The sequence below is a fragment of the Ylistrum balloti genome, unplaced genomic scaffold, assembly GCF_031769215.1.
Source record: "Ylistrum balloti isolate Yb309-2 unplaced genomic scaffold, AGI_CSIRO_Ybal_v1 Utg370230, whole genome shotgun sequence".
In the NCBI taxonomy this organism is placed as follows: domain Eukaryota; kingdom Metazoa; phylum Mollusca; class Bivalvia; order Pectinida; family Pectinidae; genus Ylistrum; species Ylistrum balloti.
Genome location: NW_026782190.1, coordinates 591,950 through 618,662, shown reverse-complemented (window position 1 = coordinate 618,662; position 26,713 = coordinate 591,950). Strand labels below are relative to the sequence as shown.

Sequence of the window (26,713 nt, the reverse complement as noted above, 5' to 3'; positions counted from 1 at the left end):
ATCCCTCCCGTGTATACAAATTTACCTCTAAAAATGTGTTGAATTATGTACAGTTGTTGGAATTTAATTGCTATACTTTTGTATTCTCCAATTAGCCCCACAACCTGAAATAAACGTAGAATGTTTGTAACATAATTGTCGGCATACTTGACGAGGAATATAATCGCCGTAGGACATTCCAGGAAGTCAGGAACATTGCGAATTTTCCATCCACGAAATATGCCTTTTTACTGGTAACAAATACACTGTGTCATTAATTGTACGGCGCGTTGTTGCGTTCGAATTCCCATATCAATTGACTTTAACGCCCTGGGTCCCATAGTGAACGTCTTTTTAAAATCAACCGTGTGGAACTTGTTTCGTCACTTTCTGTATATAACTGCGTCGACGCGTCAATTTGGTTAAGGTTATATAAAATTTTAGATCATTTGTAGTAATTTCTTTGGCTGTGTAATATGCTTCTCCAGATTACGTTACATTTCTCAAGGCCACGTTAGACAGAAAGCAGTGCCTTTGCGATATTCTGTCATCGTTATGACTACCTTACTCTTCCAGCACTCAAACCTCCCGCCGACCAGATTGACATCTGCCAATTAATCCTATCATCTGCCATGCCCTACAAAATGCCCGAGACGTCGTCTAAGCGATTGTTCCTGGCAGCAGTATGAACCGAAGAGGCCAACTCTATCTTGTACCGAGGGAAATACCAATTATAATGAAAGCATCGCTGTTGTCACTTTTTGACGTCGAACTGGTATTAAAATTGAAGTCTAAGTTAGAACTTAGCAGACAGAAACTGACGTTTAATTTGTTAGCGCGATTTAAATTCGCTTGTGAATATGTGTTTATAGTTTCAGTTTAACATAAATCTCTCCGTTTGATTTATCAGTAATCTGTGGGATATTTCTACTGAAGCATGAGATGTTCTCTTTCATACAAGAAGGATACAAATGCGAGAAGAACATTTTAGATTCAGTCAATGGTATTTATTGTGTAGAATGGAATTGATGGAATGACACAAGTGACATTGTGCAACCTCTAACGCCAAGGCAGGTTATCAATTAATTCCGGAAGTGTACGGTTCGCAGAGAAAAATGAAGTCTGCGACGCCTAACGTTAGATGAGCCGAGTGAACCCATTGCTCATGTTCTGGGTTCCGAGTATTGGGCGGGCGAGGGTCTACCATTACGGCTGTGTATAGTCTATCCCATCACTCCAGAGACGATTTAATGTCGAATATTCTATCATTGTCCTAATTGAGAGTTTAAACCTTTGGCCGGGCCCTCCTGGGTTCGCAAGATCTACGGACACACAGAGAACATAAACTGCTCTATTACTGCCAAGATCTAAGCGTTCTGCGAAATAAGCATGTTGGAGAAAACCATTTCTTGTACCTGTCGCCGTAATTAGCTTAGAAACAGTTACAAAAAGGGATTATGTAGGATATAAGTGTTAGTATAAAGCAGAACCAAGGAAGGGGTGTTAAAACATTATACATCAGTGAATGGTACTATGTTGTTTGGAACATCAGTTCATTAGTCTACTTCCGGTCATCGGTTGCCCGCACTGTGGCGTTGAGGTCGCAAAGGTCACGAATTAGGTGTGATATCATTTGTCTTTATTACATTGTATAAACGCCTGTTCCGTCTCACCATGGTGATGAACGTCCATTAAATCTGAGTCAGTACAAATCAGGGAGGTGTGTTGGAACTAATCAGCCAATTCGTAACAGAATACCGGTAATTTCCCAGCAGTCTGTGCGGCCAGACCGAGTCTGGTGTGTCCTAAACGCTTCAATTAGTTTGCCAAATAAAGGCAGCAGACATGCCGATACAGTATAATGCCGAAGGAGTGCGTTACTAAATCCCAAAATAGTGACTGTTGGTGTGGTCAACATGGATACAATTTTGAATCTTAAGATAACATAAATGTGACGCTTGTACAGGCGTAACTGAAATATTTGTTACACTGTCTTACTTTGTTATACCACATTGTATAATGTTGAACATTGTTTACTTTTGTTATGCAATATTTCATCTTTACCAATACGTTCTTATAGCTGCTACAACACTTAAATAACATTTTTATACGGAATGTAAACCATTGTCTCAGACAAGAGCACCACTTTGGTCGCGGACGTGATTATATCACGTATATAAATTAGATCATCCGTGTAATATTTATAGTTTGACGATGTGTTCAGTTTCCATAAAAGGGGACAAATAAGCACTCACCACGATGTGATATAAACAGATGAAGCCATGGTAAACTGTTATTGTTTACAGCCAGCTGTATCTCACTCCGGGGGTAAGACGAGGGATTTCTTTGTCATAAAAATATTGTATCACGTCAGGCTAACAATTTAACCGATATATTATCTTTTGATTACTGTGTAGATTTTAGTTTTTTATATAATGTCTATCATCAACATTATACTTGAATTGGTAAGATCCTCAGGTAAATATATCGATTTTATCTTTAACTCATAGCCGATGAAAAATATTTAAACCATGATATCCACAACAGATCATTAGTTTGGACAAAATTTGATATTTGATAATTTTAATGGCACCTCAAGCTTCTAAATTCCTTCAGTTGCCTGTGTGTCTATAGCTCAAATTATTTTTCCGGTACATAGATTGAATATTCACTCCCTTTCAACGCCCCACATATTACATCGATATTCGTTCGTGTGATGCATTATTTGGTGTGTCAGGAACGGTTAGATAACACATATATCACACCGTTGTTGTCCAGTGCCACCACTTATTGTGTCAGTAATCACGATGAGTGTCACTTGACGAGCTACTTTACGAGACAGATTTCTCAAAAACGATTTGCTGTCACATAAAATCAGTCCAGCAGTTTTAAGCAAGTAGCCAGAACATACAGTGATACGTCCTGAGAGTTTAGACTGTACCCAAGTGATACCGGAAACAAACCATTTTGAGCAAGTTTCTAAGGAAAGGAATACCCTTTCACCTACTCATCTATGAAGGTGACCTTGAAAGACACGTTTTTTTTACAATTTATAATATTGTATTGATATAATTTTAACTGAGAAGCTTCTTGTTCATCACTAAACGGTAATTTAAGTAAGGTTTCCTCACGGAATCCATATAAACGCATGCATATTACAGTTCGTCTTGCGAATCTGTAATATACCCCTTCCCAATCGCACTGACTTGGGAAACCTACAGTAACGCAAGGAACATATTCCTTGAAAAACTGATTTCCTTTGATCACTAACTCATCCGAAGGTCATGTCTTACAACCCCTGCCCCAGCCCCACTCCGAAATCATTTTAAAAGTAAACTTAGCTACATGCAACGTGTAAAAATTCAAAAGCTATACGTATGAAATAGTCATCAAATGATCTTTTTTTAAAATTAGATTCTGTTTAGAAATGAGAAAGGAAATATCTGATCCTAATAAAGTTAAATCTGAGAAAACTGTGTATAACATCTGCACTAATTCCACTGGGAAACTTCCACATGGCATAGAAGGCTTCCTTTTAATGTAAACCACAATTACGTAACAGCTAGGCTATTATATCGCAACGGCATGTCATTGCTTGTTTAAAATGAGTCTGTAATAATAACTGAAATCGATCCGGATCAAGTGCAGTAAAGAAGATAAAGTACAACTCATAAACAAGTCTGTGAGGTGTAGAAACATTTTTTTGTACCTTCGGTCATTCTCTTTATGGTCAGATTGAAAGAAGTATGTCTGGAGTCTGAACTGAGTCATTGGCGGAACTAAACTCGTGAAAATCTTATCTACGTTGCCCTCTGAACTCAGTAAAACAACACCGAAACAAACCTTATGGTTCAGATTTTTTCGTGACCTCTAGGGCCGTAACTACAATATTGTAATGCATTATGCTGTTTTGTTGACCCCTGACATCACCTTTTGTATTAGACGATGCTTTCAGGAACACTGTTGTGTCATTCCATAAATGTTGGAAGGCCGGAACCTATATTTAAAAAGATATGCGACCAGACACGACAAACGGAAACATTGTGATGTTGGCCTTTGTTGTGGGAGAGACACGACATGAATCAAACCTTCGACTTTCAGTATATCTGCCGGCTATGAGTTGATTCCATGAATCTTCAGAAAGGAAAGGACAGGGTATATAATCAATAACGCCCGCTTTGTGTGCAATATATGCAAAAGAAAATGACATCTACTTTTTAATCTATTGCTGATTGAAATCTGAACAGTATGGGGATTTCGGCAAATGTTAAGGAAACTCAAGTAAAACCAATGATATTTGAAATGACGAGGAAAATTACCCAGTCACGCAAAACATGGAAAAATATATCAACAATTTCCTGCCAAATAACATTAAAAAGACACGTTACATTTATTAGAGAATATATGATCTGATAACTATAGCCTATAGGTTTATCAGGAACTTGATCTGATAACTATGGCCTATAAGTTTATCAGGAACTAGATCTGATAACTAAAGCTTATAGGTTTATCAGGAACTAGATCTGATAAATATAGCCTATAGGTTTATCAGGAACTAGATCTGACAAATATAGCCTATAGGTTTATCAGGAACTAGATCTGATAAATATAGCCTATATGTTTATCAGGAACTGGATCTGATAACTAAAGCTTATAGGTTTATCAGGAATTAGATCTGATAAATATAGCCTATAGGTTTATCAGGAACAAGATCTGATAACTAAAGCCTATAGGTTTATCAGGAACTTGATCTGATAAATATAGCCTATAGGCTTATCAGGAACTAGATCTGATAAATATAGCCTATAGGTTTATCAGGAACTAGATCTGATAAATATAGCCTATAGGTTTATCAGGAACAAGATCTGATAACTAAAGCCTATAGGTTTATCAGGAACTAGATCTGATAAATATAGCCTATAGGTTTATCAGGAACTAGATCTGATAAATATAGCCTATAGGTTTATCAGGAACTAGATCTGATAAATATAGCCTATAGGTTTATCAGGAACAAGATCTGATAACTAAAGCCTATAGGTTTATCAGGAACTAGACCTGATAAATATAGCCTATAGGTTTATCAGGAACTTGATCTGATAAATATAGCCTATAGGTTTATCAGGAACTTGATCTGATAAATATAGCCTATAGGTTTATCAGGAACTTGATCTGATAAATATAGCCTATAGGTTTATCAGAAACTAGAACTGATAAGTGATCATTTTTCACGCATTATCTGAGTAACTTATTTTGAACACCGATATATCGCTAGATATTTCTTGTTGTTTGACACTAGCCACTTCTTTACTAGCTTGGGTCAAACATGCAGACGGTGTGGAGGCACGAAACAGAGTTGATCAAAAATTTTGATTTTATTTGCATACGAAATTGAAGTTTTAGTGCTGAAATTGCATACTTGTTAATCAGAGAAACCATTCGTCATTGCCAGACAGAAGTGATTGAGTCGAGAAAACGCATATAAGGATGTATCGCTACCATAAGGTGGATGATGTATGGCCTCGCGTAGGTTTTTTATTTCATCCTGTTTCCAATAAAATTCTCTGTTATATTTGCAGATAGTACCGCTGTTTTTACACAACGTTACCGAATGACCCGCTGATATCCAAACCGTCACATTAAAATGCATGATGACACTTTCCTTGCCGTACTGTGACAGGAATATGATAGGTAATGTATCGACACAGTGGTAGCGATATCTAACTTAGTTCAGTACTATATCGTATTTAGTAAAACACAGATTTGTATAATATCTAACCAATTACCAGCAGATAAATATATAGAGTTACGGTTGCAGTAAAATTTCGAATTCGGTACTTAAACTTGCTGATGACATATGAAAAATAAGTACGAGCAATAACAGGTACAGACAGTGGTACATGTACAGTGCAGAATTAAATGCTGACTATTATAGTTTAAATACTGCAGATGAAATTCAGAATCAAATACATACAGGTAAGATAAAGACTGAAATATTAACAGCCAAAGGTGAAATACATGATTAACTATGAATACTTAAATGAAAATTAATTAAATACCGACAGCAACAAATGAACTACTTATTTGGAAACTAACAGTTATAGTTAAATACTTATTAAAATACTACTAACGGTTACAGGTAAGATATATATTTACATAAAATTACAGGTAAGATACATAATTACATAAAGTTAAAGGTAAGATACATAATTACATAAAGTTACAGGTAAGATACATAATTACATACATAAAATTACAGGTAAGATACATAATTACATAAAGTTACAGGTAAGATACATAATTTACATAAAATTACAGGTAAGATACATAATTACATAAAGTTACAGGTAAGATACATAATTACATACATAAAATTGCAGGTAAGATACATAATTACATAAAGTTACAGGTAAGATACATAATTACATAAAGTTACAGGTAAGATACATAATTACATAAAGTTACAGGTAAGATACATATTTACATAAAATTACAGGTAAGATACATAATTACATAAAGTTACAGGTAAGATACATAATCACATAAAGTTACAGGTAAGATACATATAATTACATATAGTTACAGGTAAGATACATAATTACATACAATTACAGGAAAGATACATACTTACATAAAGTTACAGGTAAGATACATAATTACATAAAGTTACAGGTAAGATACATAATTACATAGAATGACAGATAAGATACATAAATACATAACGTTACAGGTAAATATATATATATTAAATATATACAGCTACAGGTAAAACTCTAGATTTAAACTGCCATCTACCGTTAAAATAACGAATAAAATACTTAAAATTAAAATCGAAGTAAATACTAACAATTACAAACTAAACTGAAAATATACAGTTACTTGTAAAATACAGAATGAAATACAGACAATAACATAAAATACAAAGTTAGATACTTACATAACTAAATACTGACAGTAACAGATAAGATACAGAGTTAGATACTTACATATCTAAATACTGACAGTAACAGATAAGATACAGGGTTAGATACTTACATATCTAAATACAGACAATAACATAAGATACAGGGTTAGATACTTACATATTTAAATACTGACAGTAACAGATAAGATACAGAATTAGATACTTACATATCTAAATACTGACAGTAACAGATAAGATACAGAATTAGATACTTACATATCTAAATACTGACAGTAACACATATAAATACTGACAATAACATAAGATACAGGGTTCGATACTTACATAACTAAATACTGACAGTAACAGATAAGATACAGGGTTAGATACTTACATATCTAAATACTGACAGTAACAGATAAAACCTGAATTAATAACTGACAGTAACAAGTAAGATACAAAATTAATTAATGACAGTAACAAGTAGAACCATGACTTATTTACTGACAGTAACAAGTAGAACCATGACTTATTTACTGACAGTAACAAGTAGAACCATGACTTATTTACTGACAGTAACAAGTAGAACCATGACTTAATAACTGACAGTAACAGGTGAAATCTGAATTAAACACTGACAGTAACAGGTGAAATCTGAATTAAACACTGACAGTAACAGGTGAAATCTGAATTAAACACTGACAAAGGAAAACATCTAATTAACATACTGATAGAATATGTAAAACTCAAAATATAGATGCTAACAGTTACAGGTAAAATCACACCAGAAATCGTTCAGGATGTTATTATTTAGAAGGCATCGATAATCGTATTTTATGGATAACTAATTAGTTGGTAAATTGATTACGTTATTAGTTAACAATGTGTTTATCGAAAATCGGAAGTAAGGACGAAGAACCAAAACCAAGAAGCAGAAAGTAATTACATTGTAAGTAACCATCCGGTGAAAGCTAAACAGGATGTTATTATATGATTCCTAAGCAGCATTTGTCGATGTGGATTGGTCAATACTAACTTGACGTATCTTCGTGTTCTGTGTTAGTTTTGATTACAAGAGAGCAGTAGTGACACTTGTATATAAAACAGACAGTTATTCACGCTATCAAAGATGTCCACGTAATCCTGTCGTCTCGTGTTGTTTTACTTAATCATATATAACTTGTTCACGATCATTTCTGTTTACTTATGGTAACAGTTCCAATCGATTATCTCCCCTGATTTATTCCTAAGCACGTGAAACAGCTGTTTTCAGATAACAAACATGGTCATGGTCAAGGACTGATAGTGACCTTATTGACATAATCGATACACTACAAAGCATTTTTTGATGTGTTCAGTAGAGCTATCAAGCATGAACAGTCTACTAAAATATGTCTGTAGTTAAGAACTACATCTAAATGTCAAATTAAGTTTATATGAAGCAATAATATCTCTCCACATCAAGGCATTTTACAAAAAGTTTATAATTTAATGTAGAGCTGTGAATTGATTTTATAATAAATAATGAATATATGGCCATGCGTGGAGCACCAGTCCTTTGATATTGGGAAAGGTTTCCTGGTTTTCAGCAAAGAAGGCATACTCTCTAATAAAAACCATCAAAAGCCATGTCGATGACTTGAAATGCTACCTTTTAAACAATGGTTTGTGTATTTCAACCATATCTATTTACGTTATGGAGGCTATACACATAGTCAGAGAATCACTACCTCTTCAGATGTCCGTTAACTTCTTTAAAAAGACAAACTGATGGGTCCCTTGCTAATTTGTGTTGAGTGGTAGCAAGATGTGACATATGTGGACCTCTGCAACCAACTCTCCACAAAATGCCACCATAATAAACGTCTAAAAACAGACGAAACCACCTCCATCTACACCTTCTCATTTATATACTATATAGGTAGAAACAACGTAGGACACAGGAGGGAAAGGCACAACAAGGAGGGTCGAATTGGTATGGTAAACCTTAAATACAAACGAAGCATTAAATTAGAGAGAATCTTCATGTACAATGTATTATATATGGCTCTGCACTCTAAATCACATAGAAATGGCATCTCAAATCATGTTATTCGCTTTGTTGATAAAGATAACTTTAACGACAAACCCAAACATGAATTTATATCTGATCACATACTCTTCCAACACTGCTGAGCTACACCTTGTGCTTCATGTATTTTACATACATATATAAAATTACTAAACATTATTTAATGAAAACTACGGCAACAAATGTAGTTCTGCAGAAGTCTTCATAACGTCGATAAATCTAGGGGCCGACGCCTGCACGCCTATCAGTACAACAGTTACCTGGTGCTGGATGTGCTGTATTTAATTGATGCTTCTCTTGTCTAATGGACTGATTCCACCAGGTTCGAGAGCAGAAAATTGCAAAATGAAACATCAAAAGTTTGTCGGTTTATGAATGGGAATGACTCCGTATCATACTGTTACAGACGGGCGTAGAAACGAGTATCGCCTGGGTGGGTTTATAACCATCCAACCTCAACATTGATTAGGCTAGCAAATGAATAAAATTCTTTAATTATGCAACGTTTTAATAATACTATCCTGTACTTCTAATTTCAGGAAATGTAATCAAACGATGGCTGTATTGGCAGTGCAGACAACGATGCTGAAAATGTATTTGAACAATATGGTTACTTAGTAGAAATATAATTTTATATTTCAATAATGTAAATGAACCAGGCGTCAGGTTTCCGTCAATAATCTGAAATTATTACTGCACAATTCGTCAAAACGGAACTAATCATCATTATAATAAGATTTAATTAATTCTCTAGATACCATATCTGAAGACGATTCAATAGGAAATCGTTTGCAAAGTAAACATTCTCATTCGTATTAAAGTCTAAATTGTTGAAATCTGTATTTCATGATTACTAAAACGCACGTTTTTCGATTTTAATTGATAATGCTTTTAAACAAAATTACGTCTTAATGCTATTAAATCAATATTCAAATGTTTCAAAAATGGAAACATGATCAAATTTGAAGTGTATGATCAGCAATATGGGTTTAGATATTCTCAGCACAGTTAATACGTAGTTTTCTAAAACTCTGCTGGATTACAAATATTTTATTTTCTGTAAATCTAAAAGAAACCACAGAACACTCACAGGGTGTTACCTTAGTGTTAGAAGTTTAATTGTATATAAATATGAGCAAAAAAGAACCCAACAGTTTTTATGAAAATTGTTGACAACATATCGGCCTACAATATAAGAAGAAATCTCCTGAAGAGTCTATGAGTATGTTTATGTCTTTCACGTGCGTACAGGGTAACACTCATCATATTCGTCTTGTCCAGCTTCATTACGCGGAAAGTACGGTTCAACGCCATCAGTTATTTGATGTATTTAACAAATGTTACCGTGCAGGGAATAGCTTTAATTAGTTAAAGGAAGACTCCGCAACACCTCGCTTTCTAAAGGAGAGTATTAGGTAGGATACCTCGCTTTCTAAAGGAGAGTATTAGGTAGGATACCTCGCTTTCTAAAGGAGAGTATTAGGTAGGATACCTCGCTTTCTAAAGGAGAGTATTAGGTAGGATACCTCGCTTTCTAAAAGAGAGTATTAGGTAGGATACCTCGCTTTCTAGAGGAGAGTACTATATGCTGAACAGTAGAAAGTGTAAAGGGTAGGATATATCGCTTTCTAGAGGAGAGTATTATATGCTTAACAGTAGAAAGTGTAAGGGGGTAGGATACCTCGCTTTCTAGAGGAGAGTACTATATGCTGAACAGTAGAAAGTGTAAAGGGTAGGATATATCACTTTCTAGAGGAGAGTACTATATGCTGAACAGTAGATAGTGTAAAGGGTAGGATATATATCACTTTCTAGAGGAGAGTACTATATGCTGAACAGTAGATAGTGTAAAGGGTAGGATATATCACTTTCTAGAGGAGAGTACTATATGCTGAACAGTAGATAGTGTAAAGGGTAGGATATATATCACTTTCTAGAGGAGGGTACTATATGCTGAACAGTAGATAGTGTAAAGGGTAGGATATATCACTTTCTAGAGGAGAGTACTATATGCTGAACAGTAGATAGTGTAAAGGGTAGGATATATCACTTTCTAGAGGAGAGTACTATATGCTGAACAGTAGATAGTGTAAAGGGTAGGATATATCACTTTCTAGAGGAGAGTACTATATGCTGAACTGTAGAAAGTGTAAAGGGTAGGATATATCACTTCTAGAGGAGAGTACTATATGCTGAATAGTAGATAGTGTAAAGGGTAGGATATATCACTTTCTATATATATGCTGAACAGTAGATAGTGTAAAGGGTAGGATATATATCACTTTCTAGAGGAGAGTACTATATGCTGAACTGTAGAAAGTGTAAGGGGGTAGGATATATCACTTTCTAGGGAGTTTACTATATGTTGAACAGTAGATAGTGTAAAGGGATAGGATATTAGTTGTAAATATAGCAGGAAATCTCGACATTTGTATCTATATGTGTCTGAATGATCAGTGATCATTCGCAGTGTTGGACGCGGCGATATCACCATCAAATATATAATGTTGGCCTTACTAGTGAGACATTAATGTACCTATATCGGGTAGGTCATGTGATGGCTGTTTTTCTGTGTATAATGATACTTCCATTGGAGGCTGTGAAATTTACCCTGATTGTTTCGAAGATTAAGAGTACTTAATAAAATCATTACACAAATCGCATTTAAGTTACGTTTTGCATTTATATGTTTACTTCTTTCAAATCTACGAATGCGTCGAAATCAATCGTGTGGAATAGTGGATGAGAAATTACACAACATCAAAGCTAAGGAGATAATTAGGACTGAACTATCTACACGAAAGATAGAAAAAAAAACCACATTATTCTTATCCTTTGATTTGTTTCCTTAACTCATTACAACATAAATCCAGTTGGTAGAAAGTTTGGTAGGTGTTGATCACGATTCTATCAGACTATCTCTGTCACGTTTCATGTTACTCTTCTGACAACATCTTGTATTAGTGTTAATAACGAGCCTACCACTCCGAAAAAAATCTCGTTGGAAGATTTATTTTGTACGAGAACTTATAAGTAAGTGCAATCATAAATCCGATAAGCTACGATTTTCTTCTACTTTAATATATTCTTATAAAAACATTATTGATACCTACATTTCATGATAATTAATAGAAGCTTTTAAGTATGACATCGTTAAGTGTATCACGCATTATAATTGGTCAGGATGATAAATGTACCGAGTGTCATGATTGGTCAAAGTACAGACTGCAAGCTTGGCAATGGGTTCTGATTGGTGGGTTCAAGAGATGAACTCTGTGATTACTCTTCGTCTCAGAAGGCCAGTCTACATATCTGATTACCAAAACAGAAAGCTTTCAAACAGGACATTTGATGGCGACTTATCTGAGCCGTCAGTCCTGGAGACAGAGATAAACACTTGTGTTCATTACCATTTACAGAATCACATAAAGCGCCAGGCTGCAGTTTGGTGATGGTCTCGATATGTCAGAGTAAATGTTTCTATCTTCTTATCTCTGCTGAGTCGCTTGGACAGGGTTGACATGACGAGGAATCGACCCACTGTTTTAGTGATACAAACGTCTTACCATGCAGTGGATAAGGTTCAGAGACATTTGTAAGGTTTGAAGAAGCAGGTATAACTTTAAAATGTAGACTCAAATTTAATAAGGAAACGAATTTCAGCATACAGTATGTGTGACGTCGAAAGAGAATCCACAAGAAAGGCCTCACCATGGTGATATAGTCATATGACTTCTGTAATATTATCCATGATTTCAGGAATCCAAACAAATCAACATCTGTATAAGGCTTTCTCATCCACCCCTCTAAATAACTTATATCACAAAACAAAATAACAAAATGTTACAGATAAGTACAAAACGGATAGTAAGACACAAATAATAATAATATTTCGAATCCAAAATGTTCTGACTTCGTTCGCTGTTTTTGTTTCCTATAGGTATTTCTGTTTTGAAAAAAAAATACATCACAACGATTGATGCTGATTTGTTTTACTTACTCAAATAATGATAATTATCCAATGAAAGTATACCACCGTTATATTTAGTGTGACAAATCTACATCCTATCGGAAGTAGAAAAATCCTGCTCGACCATAATGGAATTGTGACGGGAGAAACAATATCTTTTATGAAATCCGACACTAGAAAATTACTGTTATATTCATAAGATAAAGAGACTACCGTCCAGATATGTCTGGACATTTGAATTGTGAATTCAGAGAAGTAGCAAAAATCCTGTTTGTATATAAACCACAAAAAGCGGGGACCGTTATTGTACCACTTAACTCAAACCAGTTTTACTCATAAAACCACACAGAAGTCGACTCATTCGTTTTTAAGATGAAGATGATAAAAACGTAGTGACAGGAATGATTCTACAGTTTGGTTTTAAGAGCGATTGTGACAAATTTTGAGTATCTCAATATACTTACCATTAACATAATTTCATATCTTGATTCATGAAAACTTCGGTAATAATGGCGTTTATCGATTGCTATGTGATGTAAGCATTGGTTATAAAAACGGTATATTTCGCTTTGGTTGTCATGACGTTTACAAAAGACTTAAAATGAGCAATTTAGTTCTAGTTAGGACTTGCCAACGCCATACGTCTACGTTTTAATTACTTCAAAACCTTGTAGATTTATAACTATCTCTGTTCTGTATTATACAGCCTACCTCACAATAACAAAATATGTTACATATAACCATTTTGTTTGTTTCTATGTTACATCTTGTCGCAAATATGTAAAAAAAAATAACAATTTTCTTGGGAGTGACAAACCGATTTCCGGTTCCTGTACACAAAAAGGTTTTACATCACATTATTTGGCCCATTATTTAGGAAGTCAATTGTGAGGAATTCCGAGAAATCGAGAACCGATAGAATTGTCACTTATAGGTCAGATCTATTTCGAAGTAAGTCCAACGACCATAGAACTATTCTCCTTTTTGCTAGTTAATCGAACAGTTTTAGATATTATCTTAACCTCCTTCTATGGCACCAGTAAAGTCTTCAGTGAATAAAAAACCCGTCTATATGGTTACATATCGAATTATAAACAAATTACGAAATATTGTTTACGTAAAAATCATGATTTTTTTCTCTCCTTTTAATGAATCTACGTTGTGTATAATATGGTCTCCTTACACAGTCACCTCCTTACCTAATACAGTCACCTCCTTACCTAATACAGTCACCTCCTTACCAAATACAGTCACCTCCTTACCTAACACAGTCACCTCCTTACCTAACACAGTCACCTCCTTACCTAATACAGTCACCTCCTTACCTAATACAGTCACCTCCTTACCTAACACAGTCACCTCCTTAACTAACACAGTCACCTCCTTAACTAACACAGTCAATCCTTACCTAATACAGTCACCTTTACCTGAAACAGTCACCTCCTTAACTAACACAGTCACCTCCTTACCTGAATTCAGTACCTCCTTAATAACACAGTCAGCTCCTTACCTAACACAGTCACCTCCTTACCTAATACAGTCATCATGTAACACAGTATTTCCTAATACAGTCACCTCCTTATATTTTAGAAATATCCTTACCTAACACAGTCACCTCCTTACCTAACACAGTCACCTCCTTACCTAATACAGTCACCTCCTTACCTAATACAGTCACCTCCTTACCTAACACAGTCACCTCCTTACCTAATACAGTCAGCTCCTTACCTAACACAGTCACCTCCTTACCTAATACAGCCACCTCCTTACCTAATACAGTCAGCTCCTTACCTAACACAGTCACCTCCTTACCTAATACAGTCACCTCCTTAACTAACACAGTCAGCTCCTTACCTAACACAATTCAATTCGGCTATGCTTTGTTTAACGCTTGGTCATAGATGTGTTAGCGTAGCCAAATTGACTACAGTACATTGTTACCATCTGGTGATTTTTCTTGTCTATAATCCACATCATACAGTCATCTCCTTAAAAATACAGTCACCTCTTTACCTAATACAGTCACCTCCTTACCTAACACAGTCACCTCCTTACCTAATACAGTCACCTCCTTACCTAACACAGTCACCTCCTTACCTAACACAGTCAGCTCCTTACCTAATACAGTCACCTCCTTACCTAATACAGTCAGCTCCTTACCTAATACAGTCACCTCCTTACCTAATACAGTCACCTCCTTACCAAATACAGTCACCTCCTTACCTAATACAGTCACCTCCTTACCTAATACAGTCACCTCCTTACCTAACACAGTCACCTCCTTACCTAACACAGTCACCTCCTTACCTAATACAGTCACCTCCTTACCTAATACAGTCACCTCCTTACCTAACACAGTCACCTCCTTACCTAATACAGTCACCTCCTTACCTAATACAGTCACCTCCTTACCAAATACAGTCACCTCCTTACCAAATACAGTCACCTCTTTACCTAATACAGTCAGCTCCTTACCTAACACAGTCACCTCCTTACCTAATACAGTCACCTCCTTACCTAATACAGTCACCTCCTTACCTAATACAGTCACCTCCTTAACTAACACAGTCACCTCCTTACCTAATACAGTCACCTCCTTACCTAATACAGTCACCTCCTTAACTAACACAGTCACCTCCTTACCTAATACAGTCACCTCCTTAACTAACACAGTCAGCTCCTTACCTAACACAGTCACCTCCTTACCTAATACAGTCACCTCCTTAACTAACACAGTCAGCTCCTTACCTAACACAGTCACCTCCTTACCTAATACAGTCACCTCCTTACCTAATACAGTCACCTCCTTACCTAATACAGTCACCTCCTTACCTAACACAGTCACCTCCTTACCTAATACAGTCACCTCCTTACCTAATACAGTCACCTCCTTACCTAATACAGTCACCTCCTTACCTAATACAGTCACCTCCTTACCTAATACAGTCACCTCCTTACCTAACACAGTCACCTCCTTACCTAATACAGTCACCTCCTTACCTAATACAGTCAGCTCCTTAACTAATACAGTCACCTCCTTAACTAACACAGTCACCTCCTTACCTAATACAGTCACCTCCTTACCTAACACAGTCACCTCCTTACCTAATACAGTCACCTCCTTACCTAATACAGTCACCTCCTTACCTAATACAGTCACCTCCTTACCTAATACAGTCAGCTCCTGAACTAATACAGTCACCTCCTTACCTAACACAGTCACCTCCTTACCTAGCACAGTCACCTCCTTAACTAACACAGTCAGCTCCTTAACTAATACAGTCACATCCTTACCTAATACAGTCACCTCCTTACCTAATACAGTCACCTCCTTACCTAATACAGTCACCTCCTTACCTAACACAGTCACCTCCTTACCTAATACAGTCAGCTCCTTAACTAACACAGTCAGCTCCTTACCTAATACAGTCACCTCCTTACCTAATACAGACAGCTCCTTACCTTACACAGTCACCTCCTTACCTAATACAGTCACCTCCTTAACTAACACAGTCAGCTCCTTACCTAACACAGTCACCTCCTTACCTAATACAGTCACCTCCTTACCTAATACAGTCACCTCCTTACCTAATACAGTCACCTCCTTACCTAACACAGTCAGCTCCTTAACTAACACAGTCACCTCCTTACCTAATACAGTCACCTCCTTACCTAATGCAGTCACCTCCTTACCTAACACAGTCACCTCCTTACCTAATACAGTCACCTCCTTACCTAACACAGTCACCTCCTTACCTAATACAGCCACCTCCTTACCTAATACAGTCAGCTCCTTACCTAACACAGTCACCTCCTTACCTAATACAGTCACCTCCTTAACTAATACAGTCACCTCCTTAACTAACACAGTCAGCTCCTTACCTAACACAGTCAGCTCCTTAACTAATACAGTCACCTCCTTAACTAATACAGTGAGCTCCTTACCTAATGCAGTCACCTCCTTAACTAATGCAGTCACCTCCTTACCTAACACAGTCAGCTCCTTAACTAATACAGTCAGCTCCTTAACTAACAGTCAGCTCCTTACCTAATACAGTCACCTCCTTACCTAATACAGTCACCTCCTTAACTAATACAGTCAGCTCCTTACCTAATACAGTCACCTCCTTAACTAATGCAGTCACCTCCTTACCTAACACAGTCAGCTCCTTAACTAATACAGTCAGCTCCTTAACTAACAGTCAGCTCCTTACCTAATACAGTCACCTCCTTAACTAACACAGTCACCTCCTTACCTAACACAGTCAGCTCCTTAACTAATACAGTCAGCTCCTTAACTAACAGTCAGCTCCTTACCTAATACAGTCACCTCCTTAACTAATACAGTCACCTCCTTACCTAATACAGTCACCACGTAACAGCTGGGAGATGTGTAGTCTACCTCCTTAACCTACGTTCTGTATAACCAGGTTACCTCCGTCATAGCTGACTGGGAGATGTGTTGTCTACCTCCTTAACCTACGTTCTGTATAACCAGGTTACTTACGTCACAGCTGACTGGGAGATGTGTTGTCTACCTCCTTAACCTACGTTCTGTATAACCAGGTTACCTACGTCACAGCTGACTGGGAGATGTGTTGTCTACCTCCTTAACCTACGTTCTGTATAACCAGGTTACTTACGTCACAGCTGACTGGGAGATGTGTTGTCTACCTCCTTAACCTACGTTCTGTATAACCAGGTTACCTACGTCACAGCTGACTGCGAGATGTGTTGTCTACCTCCTTAACCTACGTTCTGTATAACCAGGTTACTTACGTCACAGCTGACTGGGAGATGTGTTGTCTACCTCCTTAACCTACGTTCTGTATAACCAGGTTACCTACGTCACAGCTGACTGGGAGATGTGTTGTCTACCTCCTTAACCTACGTTCTGTATAACCAGGTTACTTACGTCACAGCTGACTGGGAGATGTGTAGTCTACCTTCTTAATCTACGTTCTGTATAACCAAGTTACCTACGTAACAGCTGACTGGGAGATGTGTAGTCTACCTCCTTAATCTACGTTCTGGATAACCAGGTTACTTACGTCACAGCTGACGGGAGATGTGTAGTCTACCTCCTTAATCCACGTTCTGTATAACCAAGTTTTTGTCTAGTCCCATTTATTGTAACGTCAACTTAAAGGGAGCGTACCTAACATGATTTGCAGCTCTACCATCCGACGCGCGACTACAGACGGGTTTAGCGTTCCTGCTACGTCAATAAAGATACCAATGAAATTAATATAAACATACATAAAACGGTATTTTAAAACACATCAATGAAGGTCTGTTTTTAATATCGGTATTTAGAAGAACACTGTTCATTTCCATCATACAACGCGCGGTTTACATAGTCGCCTATCTCATTATATATCTCATTACCGGAAATCAAACGAAGACGAGCTTTTGTCAATGCTGGTTTTGATAAGTTGATGTAGGATTAATATCTGTAAAATTTCAACCAAACACCGGAATTTCACATGAAATTTATATGAACTGGTTCCAAATAACAAGGAAATGTTTGGTACACCATATGTGTAGACGTTCCTACGGTCCTTTATGTACAACACTACCAGTACATATCAAACCTATTTGACCATTGTTGTACAGACGTTCAAGTTCTAAACGAATTTCTCTTCCAATCAAAGCATGTTGTATACATTCGTGTTCTATGATGATTTATTAGGTTAACCGTCGGGTTTTTTTTTTTTTTTTTTGCTTAAGGAAATATTCCCAGTGGTTTGTTTTTTCCATTAAAACCGGGTTGTACTGTGTACGTACTATGGTTTTCAGAAAATCATGTCGAAAATTAATTTGAAAGCATGGCGGCTGTCCCTGTTCAGGATCAAAGGATAGAAACATTTCCGTGTCACTATAAGCATCATTAAAATGACAATAATCCTGTATAGTGAAAAGACGGGTTCAAATATCGTAATGTTAGTCTGTTATAATGGTAACTTGTGTCCCTATTCCATGATCCCAAGTAACTACTAAACATAGTATGTTTCCTCTCTCTAGGATAGGCGTATCTGTCTCAAAGTCATCAATCTAGTAACTTTATTTCACGCTCTTTGTCAGGTATTTAAACATTGAATGGGATGCACATCGATTGGCTAACACGTTGTCAGTATAATGTGACTGCTTAATTAGTTGTCAATATAATGTGACTGCTTAATTAGTTGTCAGTGTAATGTGACTGCTTAATTAGTTGTCAGTATAATGTGACTGCTTAATTAGTTGTCAGTATAATGTGACTGCTTAATTAATTGTCAGTATAATGTGACTGCTTAATTAGTTGTCAGTATAATGTGACTGCTTAATTAGTTGTCAGTATAATGTGACTGCTTAATTAGTTGTCAGTATAATGTGACTGTTTAATTAGTTGTCAGTATAACGTGACTGCTTAATTAGTTGTTAGTATAATATGACTGCTTAATCAGTTGTCAGTATAATGTGACTGCTTAATCAGTTGTCAGTATAATGTGACTGCTTTATAAGTTGTCAGTATAAGGTGACTGCTTAATTAGTTGTCAGTATAATGTGACTGCTTAATTAGTTGTCAGTATAATGTGACTGCTTTATAAGTTGTCAGTATAATGTGGCTGGTTAAACCGTTGTCAGTTACTTTTATCTCTCCCTCTCCTATTTTTGTTACTGTTATCTCTCCCTCTCCTATTTCTGTTACTGTTATCTCTCCCTCTCCTATTTTTGTTACTTTTATCTCTCCCTCTCCTATTTCTGTCTCTCCCTCTCCTATTTTTGTTACTTTTATCTCTCCCTCTCCTATTTTTGTTACTGTTATCTCTCCCTCTCCTATTTTTGTTACTTTTATCTCTCCCTCTCCTATTTCTGTTACTTTTATCTCTCCCTCTCCTATTTTTGTTACTTTTATCTCTCCCTCTCCTATTTTTGTTACTTTTATCTCTCCCTCTCCTATTTTTGTTACTTTTATCTCTCCCTCTCCTATTTCTGTTACTTTTATCTCTCCCTCTCCTATTTTTGTTACTGTTATCTCTCCCTCTCCTATTTTTGTTACTTTTATCTCTCCCTCTTCTATTTTTGTTACTTTTATCTCTCCCTCTCCTATTTCTGTTACTTTTATCTCTCCCTCTCCTATTTTTGTTACTTTTATCTCTCCCTCTCCTATTTTTGTTACTTTTATCTCTCCCTCTCCTATTTTTTTTTTACTTTTATCTCTCCCTCTCCTATTTCTGTTACTTTTATCTCTCCCTCTCCTATTTCTGTTACTTTTATCTCTCCCTCTCCTATTTTTGTTACTTTTATCTCTCCCTCTCCTATTTTTGTTACTTTTATCTCTCCCTCTCCTATTTTTGTTACTTTTATCTCTCCCTCTCCTATTTTTGTTACTGTTATCTCTCCCTCTCCTATTTCTGTTACTTTTATCTCTCCCTCTCCTATTTTTGTTTCTTTTATCTCTCCCTCTCCTATTTCTGTTACTTTTATCTCTCCCTCTCCTATTTTTGTTACTTTTATCTCGCCCTCTCCTATTTTTGTTACTTTTATCTCTCCCTCTCCTATTTTTTTTTACTTTTATCTCTACATATCCTACATTTGAGACATTTTATCTAGTGTATTTTATTAGTGTTTATAAAACCATTTGACTCCCTAATCCCTAAACACGATGTTTTGGTGATCAAACCCTAACACAAGCAAGTCTCCACCTACATGACCGAGCTGAGGATGAGGATTGGAGTCATCAAAACATTACATACATATATGTAGTGTATATTAAATAGTTCGTTTTCCCAGTCCCTGAAACCGATTCTATTTTGTGGTTCTCAATCCATAAAACAAATGAGTGTTTGTCTACATCAGCGAGCTGAGGAGCAGGATTGGTGTCCTCTGAATTTTGAGTTCTGTTGCCCTTCATCGCCGAGTTCATATCTTCGGAATCAAGTACTTCTCTATCAATATACATATGTTCTGTTTGGAGAACACTATAGCGGAATTTCGTATTTGGATGCGTTAACTTTATTTTAACGAGAGAAAGGAGGCTTAAAATATTCTGTACTGAGCTTATACGAGATTTTCTAGTTTAAATTACAAAATTTTGTTTAAGCAGACGTTTGTATATATTTAATGTTTGACTATGTAAACCTTTCACGATGTTCCATGTCCTGCCCGTGTGTTGGTCTAAGATTGGCGTGTTTTCCGTTCTTTAACTTGTTTTTTATTATTCTTCAAGGAAAGCATAGATATGTTTTGATGTCTATCTCAAATGCTTTAATCCTTAATTCTGTTATGTTTGTAAATAGTTAATAGATTTTACCATGTTGATACAACTGGTGCTCGATAGCGCGAGATTCAACAATACATATGTTTGAATCAATCATAGAAACGCTACAACATAGCTAACACAACATTAATCAAATGTTCGCGGTTTTTTTTTAACTGTAAAGAAACACTCATCCCACCATGTCAGTCGACGAGACTGACGGCTTCACGCACGTGTACAGATTAGAACGAATAACTGCCGACATTATCTCGGCAATTTGTTACTGGAAATGCAGGAAGAAAGGTGAGCAAAAACTAATCTGGCGGGGAAAATAAATGGGGAGACGACAGGAAAAAGCCTCCTCCCGCTTCTCCCCTGTCAGTCAGCTTGCGCGCACGCATGTGTGTATACCAAACAGTGACCTCTATAAATAGCTTTGTTTTTACGTGCACAGATAACTAATTAAGCATGAAATGTTACGTCTCCATTGTAAATTCAGTCTTAATACAATTGCGGAATACGAATTGTTTCTGGAAATTCAAAACATTCCTTTCATTAATTTCTCCGCAACAGATGCAATGCCGGAAAGCACGTGTAACCTGTTCATTGAAACGTTAAAATCGGAAACATATGAACGTTGGTATGGTGGGTTTGATTCACAGTCTGACATATATAACTGCCATCTTACTCGTGTTTTTTTCTGTAGAATTTCAGATAGATCTGTAATACTTGTAATACTGTGACAAATAAACAACACAATACACAAGGAAAACAATAAGAACACGGAGACTATCAGATTGGCTGTTTGTTGACCAACAAGAAAACCAATTCGTCTCAATTTTCTATCTTTATTTTCATAGTTATATTTCAAACACTGTTAAGTTGTTGATTCATTTACCTGACATTTATATTCGTATAAAACATAGCCGTCACTGTCTGCCTGTCACCTTACCAACGGCATAGAAACGGTTCGTCTCAAAATAGTCTCCAGGAAACGTGCATTGAGCTGTACAAGAGGCCTAGAGCAATGTTAACAAACCATACTAGTTCTTTCACGGAAACTGTGTTATAGGAACACTGCTAATACACACTGGACTTGTCAGATGATTACCTAGATAAGCTTGTTAATATTACCAGAATTCCTACGGAAAGGGTAGATCCTAAAGTTACATCTGTCACGTGATCTTCGATTTTAGTTATATTCCGGAACTGTCATAGAATCCCTCAGGGTACCGAAGTCATTTACAGGAAGCAAAAGTAGTTGTTGTTACTTATACAATCCTAATACTTATACAATTATAAAACTTAAACATTTATTGCTGTAGCACGTGATGTGTTACTGATACCACTTGATATTTTTATTTCATCACGTGACTCTAAAACATTTGAAAATGAAATTAGCGATTCTTGGCGGATTTTTATAATCGGATGTTCAGTGATTTTCACGTCAATAGGTAAGGGTAAAAACATGAAGCTTTGTTCAAAAGATAATTTCAATCGAAATCTATAGCTATTATATTGACATATACGGGTATATCTATATCACAGAACATACAGGTGTATAGAATGTCTGGAATCGACTTGGCAAGAATTCCTAACATTAACGACAGAATGCATCTGATATAAATATACTTGTATACTGACCATAAGGCTACAATTCGTGTATATATAATCATAGATAAAATTTGTTCAAAACAAAATCCTGAATTCAGGACAAAGCAATAACAACACAATTTCTCGGCCTATTACCACTGCTGATTATATTGAAAAAAAGAATCACTCGACATTAAGAGCATATCATAGTTAAATCTATTTCGGTATTCTGTTAGTCTTGTTGTGATCTGAAGAATAATAACGTGTCTTACCCTCTTTAAGATGAAACATAATTCCTATTATCAGGTTTTTTTCTGTTCTCATTTCAATAAATCTCTCCGATTTTCGAGTGGAAACCATAATGACTAATATCTGGCGCTTTCGGAGAGTGATATTACGCACTTTCGGATAGTGATGCTTATATTTAAATATTACATACTTTTGGATACTGGTTGTAAAATTCCACCATCTGGAATGATAACCAGTCCCCCTTGTCATATTTTGAAGCCAGGGATGGATTTTGAAATTTTCTATCACCTCCTCGCTCAGGTAAAATCGTTAAGTGTATTACTAATTCTATCAAAATGTGTGACTCATTTACGATGAATTAACTGTTTTATTAATAGACAACTGAGTCCGCATCACGTCAATACACTGAAGTCACGTGCAGCTATTGTGCCTCCCAATACAATCATTATGATGAATTCAATATATTTAACTTTAACACTTCCTTAATCCTTTACGAATTTCGATCACTAGTTCCATTATGTATCTACCATATTTATTGGGATTTTTTTTTCAAATCACTGTGAGAAAATTAGATAAACTTCCTACTGTAAGTTACTGTATAGGAAGAAACCTTTTGCTATAAACAATATTATTAATGTATGGGAATTTAAATATTACACGTCCTTACTCCTTTAAGTGGACTATAAGTGTTGTTGTTTATAGCTGGGGTATGCTTCTCTCCTCATCTGTCGGCTGTTACACTGATATTTCTTGTTTTCGTTTAACCTTTGTTTCAACAACCCCAGAACTTCTACTGACACATACAATATCTCCTGCTTGGTCTCCTGTGTGGCCCTGACGCCATTTAATATGATTCAATCATAGCAGTGCACCCTTTAATGTGGACAGTTAGCGAAAATTTCTATAGCCGTGTAAAAACTTAAGTATTGTTCGAAACTTCTGAATAATTCATATCGTTTTATTGTCAAAAACCGAAAAGTTCCTAGTGTTTAACACCGATTTTTTGCTATAATGCGGTACGATCCGTACTCATCGCTCCGTGATATGTAACTACTTGGACAGTACATCTGTGTGGACTTAACCACACGTCGAGTACGCATGGTACAAAATTATGCCTTATGATGTATTTGTTTCGCGTGAAATAAATCTCACTATGTAAACATGTTCGATTTTTCGTGCCGAAGGTCATAGCTATGGTGATGTTGTTGAGGTGATGATAAGAATTTATCAAAAGCTTTCACAAGAAATAGAGGAGAGGTTCCATTGTAATCTTCCGTTAGCTAGACAGAGATGTAATATATCTCCGGTACCCGGCTGACAACAATGATATATTAAATTGCCCCCTTGAACATTTATATGCATTTCCTTCATCTAAATTCAATCTCGGAGAATGATTGTACGAAACGTTGATGCATACAGTCATCAATACCAGAAATACACGTTTAAAACTTCATCTATTTCTGTAAAACAGAAATTTATTTGATCTTTTCTTGGTGGGTGTTTTTGGTTCGTGTTACATCTTAATCTGTTTTACAAAAAAGATGGAATTAGTGGTAACAGTGCTGAATTTTCTATGTTTAAGTGAACAAGGCAACAGACGTCAATCCGAAGATCTTCGGGAACGGTCGTCCTATGATATGACATGGACAGCACTTCGATGCCACCATTTTCTTACAGATCACAAGTTACCAATAATTCTAATAATCAATTTTTAGCGTTTTTATTTTTTCTAGTTGTGCAAGAGAAGGTATATTTAAACACCAGATCTTTACAGAATTACAAACAAACCTCCTGTCTATCTGTAGGAAATGTATGTATCTGGAGATATTAGCGGTACAGTTAAAGAGATATTTTGGACAAAACAGATGCCTGTTCACATTATGAAAGATATGGTGATACTATACAGGGCTAGGACGGCCAATGTAAACATGTAGACTATTATTAGACAAATACTTCGCATCACTATCTAAAGACACGACGTATAGAGATACTACTTCCATGATAACAAATAACATTGCATATATGCAACTACCTTCGGATGGCGGAATACTGCACGTTGAATACTTAGGAACACACGTGCAAGTATATTTAACTTTCTAGAGTTTTTAAACATGGTAATTGGTTCTTAAATGGCATTCTCTAAATATTTGTATACATCAAAGTAGTATAAGAGTTATGCGTTGTGTACCTATGTTGTTGTGTGAAGTCGCTGCCGGGCAGGTATGATACAGACTGTAGTTTTGATGTTCCCCTATCTTGTGTGCTATAACGCTATCGGTGGTGATGATAACGACCTTATGTAAGTAGAATGGCTTTTTAATACCTCTGTTAAAACAGACTATTTCTCGCCAGGCATAAAAACAGCACATATGTGAAAAATAACAGATATTTATGGAAACTGAACAAAGGGTCATTGTTGTGGATACAGAGCTAACTACCAGTACCCTGGTACGGTCTATACAAATAAATAGCAAACACACACGTAATGTATTTAACAACCTGGTAAGAAATATCTTTCTGTATTAACTTCGACAGACATAATCCGCTTTTAATGCACACTACCATCAATTCAACACGACTCCAAACAAATGTTTCCTAACATTTAAATCACTAGTTACATCTACCAGAAAGTTGGTAGTGTGATTTGCTTCCCTTTGGACCTGCACATTACCTACTGTCTATATTATATTACACATAGGTATATATGCCAACTTTTAAACCCGAGAAAATTTTATCATAGCGCAAACATCATTTAAAAGGAGATTAGGTTAAAATAACAAGAGATGTGTTCTGTTGAGCAAACTTCTCAGTCAGAATGGCTGATGACATTTTCAAACAGAGGAAAGATACAAATTGTGTCGCTATTTAATTGTAGGTATGTATACGTTTATCTAATTGACATTTCGTGAACACCACTCATTAGAACGATTTTGTGTCATTGTTCAATAAATTGTATAACTGTTCAATAACTGGTGATATATTTGTTCAGGAATGGGGGTCAAAAGCACCAAGAAAACTACATCGAGTAAAACAAATGTTATATTTCAAATAAAAGAATTACCAATTCATTAATACGGAGAGACCATAACTTATAGACAAATTTCTTATCTCGACAGATCTAAAGAGGGAGTTACCTGTGTCGTTTTTATTGTTAAGAGCATTTGATTCAACAAAGTAAACTTAATGGCTACTTAGGATATGTTTACACAGGTATCCATTAGCACAAAACAAAAACAAACTAGAAAAGTACTCACCATGTTGAGGAGTTGTGTAAGGCGCATGCCCAATTTGACCGTCAGCTTCTGGACGCTACTATTACCGTCAGTACCGGAAGGACGGATGAGTTTGCTGTATCTGCCCCGCACTAACAGGTCGCTATGGAGACGCTTTTCTGCCGGTGGTTCCTGTCCGGTACAACATCCGGTCAGTACCACCAGGAGAGTGGTAACCCCAAACAACAGGCCCGAGAACAGCATGTCTCTGAACACAATGTCACACTGTGGTCACTATATCACAGAAATCCTCACCGACCGTTTCCAGTGTCACCGAGCTTGACCAGCCACCACAGAGACATATAGTTGTACTACTGTAGAACAGACTGACCTATCTTATGACCAGTTTTACAAAACTATTAGACCGTTTGTCACCGTCATACAAAGCCTATGTCTGGATACTGGAGACTCAATCCTTTAAATTTCCGAGGTATTA

At 36.3% G+C, this 26,713-nt stretch overlaps 1 protein-coding gene across 1 annotated transcript in view; it reads right to left on the bottom strand.

The window, feature by feature from the left end:
- The window catches only part of LOC132551991 (acetylcholine receptor subunit alpha-like 1), a 39,731-nt gene extending 13,250 nt beyond the window's left edge, over positions 1-26,481 (bottom strand). The window contains exon 1 of the mRNA XM_060216137.1: positions 26,260-26,481. Coding sequence (XP_060072120.1) covers positions 26,260-26,481 — 222 coding nt within the window. The remainder of the gene's footprint in view (positions 1-26,259) is intronic.
- Positions 26,482-26,713: the final 232 nt, after the last annotated feature.